This window comes from Nothoprocta perdicaria, unplaced genomic scaffold (assembly GCF_003342845.1).
Source record: "Nothoprocta perdicaria isolate Ctin4 unplaced genomic scaffold, notPer1 scaffold_624, whole genome shotgun sequence".
NCBI lineage: Eukaryota > Metazoa > Chordata > Aves > Tinamiformes > Tinamidae > Nothoprocta > Nothoprocta perdicaria.
In genome coordinates this window covers 39,339-46,191 of record NW_020455893.1, presented here as the reverse complement: position 1 = coordinate 46,191, position 6,853 = coordinate 39,339, and the positions used below count along the sequence as shown (strand labels likewise).

At 51.7% G+C, this 6,853-nt stretch overlaps 1 protein-coding gene across 1 annotated transcript; it reads left to right on the top strand.

The window, feature by feature from the left end:
- Nucleotides 1-221: 221 nt before the first annotated feature.
- CARD8 (caspase recruitment domain family member 8) lies at nt 222-6,505 on the top strand (the record flags this gene model as incomplete). The annotated part of the gene is made up of 6 exons (XM_026049881.1): nt 222-518; nt 1,969-2,094; nt 4,182-4,326; nt 5,283-5,324; nt 5,665-5,706; nt 5,980-6,505. Coding segments are annotated over 6 exons (915 nt in total), but the record flags the coding sequence as incomplete, so codon positions are not given.
- Nucleotides 6,506-6,853: the final 348 nt, after the last annotated feature.

Sequence of the window (6,853 nt, the reverse complement as noted above, 5' to 3'; positions counted from 1 at the left end):
TGCACTCTAAGGACTTTCATGGTCCCAAGTTCCCATCTCAGACTTTTTGAACCCAAAGTGACTTTGCTAAAGGCCACCATTCCCTGCAGGGCAGAAGAACCCCACAASGTCCAGGGCACTGAGGGTCCCCAAACCAGACTGTGTCTTGTTTTTTATGAGAGTAGATCTKCTGCTGCTGAAGGTATAAAGAGAAAGAAAGAACATAAGATGGCATTAGGCAGGCAAAACAGAACCTTAATTTCTTTTCCTCTCTTGCAGAAGATGTAGATGTCAGCCAGTGCAGAATTGCCCATTTTAAGGCTGGGAACATGATCCTAGAGGAACCAGCAAAAMTGATTGCTTTCTACGCTGTCCTGGAAAATCCCAACTTCTCAATGCTTGGGGTGATTTGGYGAAAGTTACGTTCAACCCTAAGTTCCCTCCCSATGCACTCCTTGGTGATGATCTTCCAGCAGCTCACTGCTGCAAATACAACACTTCACCTCTACCTGATCCCAGATGACAACTCTGTGAAGCAGGTAAGATGGAGGAGATGGGCTTAGTTTACAAAAAGGATGGCAAATGGAGTGGCTGCACTGGCMAGGACYGGAGTTGGTAAGCGGGGATCCCTCCTAGCTTTGTTCTGGGATTCAGCACRGACTAATGTGCTCCAGGCATCGGGCAGTTGGAGGTAGAGCAAGGCCATGACAACAGGAATGCAGATCCTACCTGGTCAGGGTAGCGCAGCAGGGAAGAGATGGCCCTGCAGTGTCTGYCAGCAAGAGCATGGAAGAAGACAACATGCCAACCTCTGAGCAAGTTCGAAAGACCAAATGTTTTTCAGACAGTGCTTGGGTGATTCTGTTGCCTGTTTTTCTGGACAMGGGCTTAGGTAGCTGCATTGCTTCTTTCTGGACACCTCTCTGTTGCCTGCCCCTCCCCAAGCCCATGGTTCCATTCCAGCCAAGTTTGTCAGAGGGACGGAGGTCTCCCAAGAATGACCCTCCTCAGGAGAAGCCATTAATGCCACAGCAGGGAAGACAGGGAGATGTGTAACACTGATGTGCACTGTCTTCTTGAGAACTGTCAGACAGAAGGGACCAACCTTTCCTGCTTGGTCCTTCCTTTTATTCCACAGTCACCCCCTTTCCGTTTGGAACTTCTTGGCAAAGGGTAGCGTTGTTGTGTCTTTCCTTGGAATAACTTAAATGTAATCTTAACTCTGCTTGGGGATGGAGTTGGTGCGCTCCCGTATACAGGACTGCAAATCCCCCTGGCTTCCCTGACTCKCCTGCTAGAGCAGGGAGAACATAATCTGCAAGGGCAGCAAGCTGGCATGGAAGCTGGCCTTGTCTCTGTTGAGTGCTGTTAAAATTTCTGTGCTTCTCAAAGGTCACTGCTGGCCCAGGTTCATGACGCCCAAGAAAGAGTTACAWATCAGTTCCTTATTTCTACAGCTGAGAATGCCACCACACATTAATGCAGACAATCTCTTCTCCCTATGCACCASCGATCAGCTCCTACCTTGGGACACCATCCTTGCTCCTGCCTCCTCGGCCCCTCTCTCGTGCAGACCTCCAGCAATCACTCCTTGTGCCTTCAGCTGGAGCAATGTGTCCTGGCAAGAGCTGGGCTGTTGCACAGGTGGCTCCTCTGCATACGGAGCAGAGCAGCTTCAGGAACTGCTGGCTGCTGCCATGTGCAGCCGTAGGTGGCTGAGTAYCCCGTGTTCTCCCGTTTTGTGCAGGTCCTTACCCTGACTCACAGCGACCTTGAGTTACCTTGCATGTATTCCAGGTGAGGTCCTGGCAGTAGCTGGTGGGCAGAAGTGAGGGGGCTCCCCAMATGMAGCGTTGCCTCCAACACACATTYGCTGGCSATCTCGTAGGTCAGGCTCTTAATCCTCTCCATTTTCGAAGGGCAGTGAGAGCTCCGTACAATTCATAGCTCCTTTTTGTATCTCTCAAAAGCGATGCTTGACATTTACAGGCCATTGAAAGGCAAGAAATGAACTGGAACTCAAAGCTTATTCCCAAGCCTTCTCCCATCAATCCTCTGTTCTTTGGCTGCATTTACCAAGTCTCCAGTACGTCGCATGTGGAGATAACACCTGAAGTAAGTGAGATGATTGCTTCTTTTCTGCAGTGAAATCGCRAAATATCCAAGTCTCCACCTCCAGCTCTGCTACCAGAATCTGTCTTAATAGGTTTCAGAACCATAGGAGCAGTAAGCTACACCGATCACAAATGACAAAGATACTTCATGACAAACATGCCAATAAATAACATGAGATAGATGATGGAGTTCACCTCCAAAACTATGCTGGCAAAGCTATAAAGGTGCAGATGATTGTTTTTCTCTATGGCAGAACATAATCTGGGACTTGTCACAGCTATGGCTCATTATTAAGGAATTTCAGAGATACTGGCTCTGGGGTAGTCCTGGGTCCTGTCTGCAGTAGGTTTACTCCAGAACAAGAGCCAGTTTACAGAGACTCCTTTCATACCTTTGCTGCCATGAGGTGACATGACTTCTATGGGTTACTGTGAGGGAACTCAGCTTGAAGACTCTGTATCCTGTGGCAATCCGAGTAAAATGGCTGGAAAAAAAATTATTTGGCCTTTTAGTCATGCTGTTGCTTTTCTTTTTTTTTTTTTTTTTTGCACGGGAATTTGTGATTTCCTGGTGACAATCCAATGTTATGTCCATGGCTGGATACCAAAAACTTCTCCTTTCATGAATCTGTACTGCAGCATGATCATGATAAGAATCACTATGATTTAGGTTGGATGGGACCTCAGGAGGTCTCCAGGCCAAGATTTTGCTCAGCACATTCCAAATTTGACGTCAGATCTCGTTGCTCGAGGCCATGTCCAGTCAAGGCTGAGGATTGCCAGGGATGGAGATTCCACAGTCTCTGGGTTTCTCTTCCAGTGCTGTATCACCCTGCTTGGTTTTTGCTTTGKTTTTTTTGCTTTATCTAATGGTGGGGGGAAATTTCTCTTGCTACAGTTTGTGCCTGTTGCCTCTTGTTTCCTCACTGTACATGTCCAAGAAGAGACTAGCTCCATCCTTTTAATCTCCCTCATGTAGTCAAAGGCAGTGATGAGGCCTCCCCTTTACTTTCTCTTCTCTGAGTTGAACAAGCCCAGTTCCCTCCACCTGCGCTTGSATATCATGCTCCTGCCCCGAGCTGACCTTGCTTCAGGATGTTCAGGTCTTTCTCATGCTGGGTACCCAAGCTGGGTAGCCCCTTGAACAAATGTAGTGTCACAAGTGCTGAAAAGAGGGCAGGGCTCCCTTTGCTCACTCTGCTGTGTCTGCTCTTGCTGACAAGGCCTAGGATGTGGTTGGCCACCTTTGCTGCCAGGGCACATTGCGGGATCTTGCTCAACTTGTTGTCCACCAGGACTGATCTGGCAGATTGTTTTGGATCCGTGCAGTGCCCAGGCTGCTCTGCTGCATGGGGTTATTGCATCCCAGATGTAGAGTCTCTGCATCTACTGTTGTCAAAGTGCACGAGCTTCCTGATGGCCCATTTCTGCATGGGCCTCAAAGGTCCTCTGAAGGGCACCCCTACACTCCTGTGTGTTGATCTCTCCCCAGGGTAACCATAACTTGTTACTGAGCAGCCCTCAACAGCCAAGCCCTTCTGCTTAATTGGGAGCCACACTTAAATCCGCAAATCACTAATTAGGAATTGGCCTTGCCGCTTTCTGTCATGACTAAATTGTACCTGGGCACTCTGTCTTGAAGAGCAACTATGAAGATGACAGAGCCAAACTCTTCTTGGCCGTGTCAGGTGGTTTAACAAGAGGCAAAGGCCATAAATTGGGAGGTTCAGACTGGACATTACAGACACGCAAAAAAATCACTAGGTGGTGACACGAGCAGCATCCCCTCAAACAGGTTAGAAGAGAGGTGTGAATCTCCATTCTTTGAGGTTTTCAATACACAGCTAGACAAAGCTACACCTGAGCAGATCTACAGCCAGCAATGATCCTAGTCTGAGCAGGAGGTCCGATTAGACGCTCGAGAGGCCCTTTCCAACCAGCACCCCTCATACTGGCAGCACAGCAGAGCCTTTACTTTTATATCACCACTTGTTTTTCCCCTCCCTGGCATGGCCAGTAAACCCAGGATAATTTATGTGAGTTCACTGCAGCTCCATGGGATGAGAGACTCCTCTTGCTTCTTTCCAGCCCCACTTGCCATTCTGCTACAAGAGTCCCGAGGAACAGCAGCTCTTCATTGAGATCTACATCAGGAACATGGCAGAGGAGATCTGGCTCCTTATGAAGGACATACACAGGGACACCCTGGTCTGGAAGGCGTCACTGAGGTCAGGTAGGATCGGCACGTCCATGGGCAAGAAGGGGATGGAGCAGTGAGCTGTGCTTCTTGTGAGGGCAGACTGAGATGTGCAAATACTCTGATTCACAGTATCACAGAATGTTCAAGGTTGGAAGGGACCTCTAGAGATCATCTAGTCCAACCTTCCTGCTCAAGCAGGCACACCTACAGCATGTGGCACAGGGCGGCATCCAGGCGGGTTTTGGAGACCTCCAGAGAAGGAGACTCCACAACCTCCCTGGGCAGCCTGTGCCACTGCTCTGTCACCCTAACAGTAAAGAAGTTCCTCCTCACCTGGAGATGGAACCTCCTGGGTTTCAGCATATGCCCATTTCCCCTTGTCCTATCGCTGGCCACCAATGAAAACAGCCTGTCCCCTTCTTCCCTACATTCTCCCTTCATGAACTTATACATGTTGATCAGATCCCCTCTGAGCCTTCTCTTCTCCAAGCTGAACAGGCCCAAYTCACTCAGTCTCTCCTCATACGAGAGATGCTCCATTCCCTTAATCATCTTTCTTGCTCTCCACTGGAAACCACCAGAATACCAAGATTTCAGTGAAAAGAAAAAAAAAAAAAAGATCATCTTTAAACATATATATTTCACACACTGCACTCATGTACTTTCCTACATTTGGTGGGTGCAACACCAGTGTTTGAAACACCACGAGAGTCCAGAGGAACACTGGGGTGAGGCCCAGTTTCCCTCAAGGAAGGCAGGCAGCCACACCAGGTGGAGACAGACCTCAGAGGGCTTCTCCAGAGGCCGTCTCATGGGATTGCATTTGCTGATGACCGCTGAAGGGAGGTGKGCGGGATGCCTCCCTGAGGAGAGCGTTTCGAGCAGACGGGGTGGACTGCAGCTGAAGCGGAGCGTCACGCAGCAAGCGCGTTCGCGTGGGCGCTGCTCTCTGGGGGCACCTGCTCACCCTGCGTTTGTCCCCTCCGCAGGTGACTGTGCTGACGTGGAGAGCGTGCAGCATCTCGTTCCAGGTCAGTGCGCGATGCAGACGCCGGTGACGCGGTTAGAGTGTGCCAGGAGTGGTGTTTGYGTGCAGGAGGACACAGCAAAAGCGCCTCAAGAAATGGGGCTGCTCAGGATCCATGCTCCTGTGGGCTAACCTGCTGCCAGAAATAACACTTGCAAATGCACAGAATCCAGGATCTTTTAGTGCTGGTTTCTCCAAATGTGGCCAGAGAATATCCGTTGATAGAAAATAATTGCTAATGGTTTAGTGGAAAATTAAGGAAAATTAGGAAAATTAAGCACTGAAAAAAAAATACGTATTTTAGCAAGTGTCTCCACCCCTGCAGTGACGTATCTCTCTTTCAGATCCCACCTGCCCTCCTKCCTCTGCCTCCTCGGGCTTTTCAGGTTAGTACCGTGGTGCAGAGCTGTGGTCCTGGAGCCTGGCTCCGTGTCCCGCAGCTGACAGCAGATCCAGCCTCTCCCCACTGCGCTCGGAGCATCCCCGCTGCCCCGTAACCCCCAATCCTGCTGTGGGGCAGGACGGGGACACGCGGCCCTGGGACAGGGGAAGCAACCCCAACCTAGACTGGCCTAGGATGCCGCGACCCGGCGGTGCTGCGCTGCCCTGGGGCCCTCTTGCCATACCCAGCACAGTAACACAGGCTTGGYCTCCATCAGGTGCAGCCTTCATAAAGAAGCACAAGAAGGAGCTTTGCAGTCGCATGGGGAGGATCTCCCCGATCCTGCTGCACTTGCAAACCGCCAACATTATCAACAGCGACGAAGAAGAAGAGGTGCTAAGCCAAAAGACACGTCAAAAGAAGAACAGAGTTTTGCTGGAGCTCRTTGAGAGAAAAGGTTGCAAGGCCCAAGAGCAGCTCTACAGGATTCTCCGGGAAAAGGACAAGTTCCTCATCAGTGACTTAGAGGAGTCTAGCTAGGCGCAACAGGCAGCTTCTGCTCCCACACTGCAGCCCTAGGACAGTCGRGGAAAAGCGGGGCTCTGTCACTGCCCACATCTCAACTGCTGAAGCCAACGCYGCGGGTGCAAGGTCTCATCAAGGCCTGCTGCACTGCCTGGTCTCTTGCAGCAAGGGAGGGTCCCGGTCACGCTGCCCCTCCGCTGGGAGGCAGCTGGAAGGAGCCGGAGAAGACGCCCTGGTTCCCCAGCCAGCAACACCCCCACACACCCTGCGGCCTCCCTGGTATCGCAGGGGCCTCGCAGAGGGGACGGGCTCCATCCTGGGGAGAAGCCTCCCCTCCTGTCCAAGGAGGAGCTTCACCTGCACCCGCGTGGCGCCCTCACGCTCTGCAGGGAGCGCTCCTTGCTGGGGGCCGCGGGCTGCGCCGCCCCACCGGCCGGACCCCTGCCAGCCTCGCCTTCCCAGGCGCCCCAAACACCCCGRACCTGCAAACACAGAAGCCACCAAAAGCAGCAGAAAGGGGCGATGCCCTCGCACACTCAGGGAACAGCCGGCAGCGCCTGCAGCGGCGCCGCGTCCCGAAGCCCCGCGGCAGATGATGCACGACTGTGCTCTCCGTGGGAAAGCAG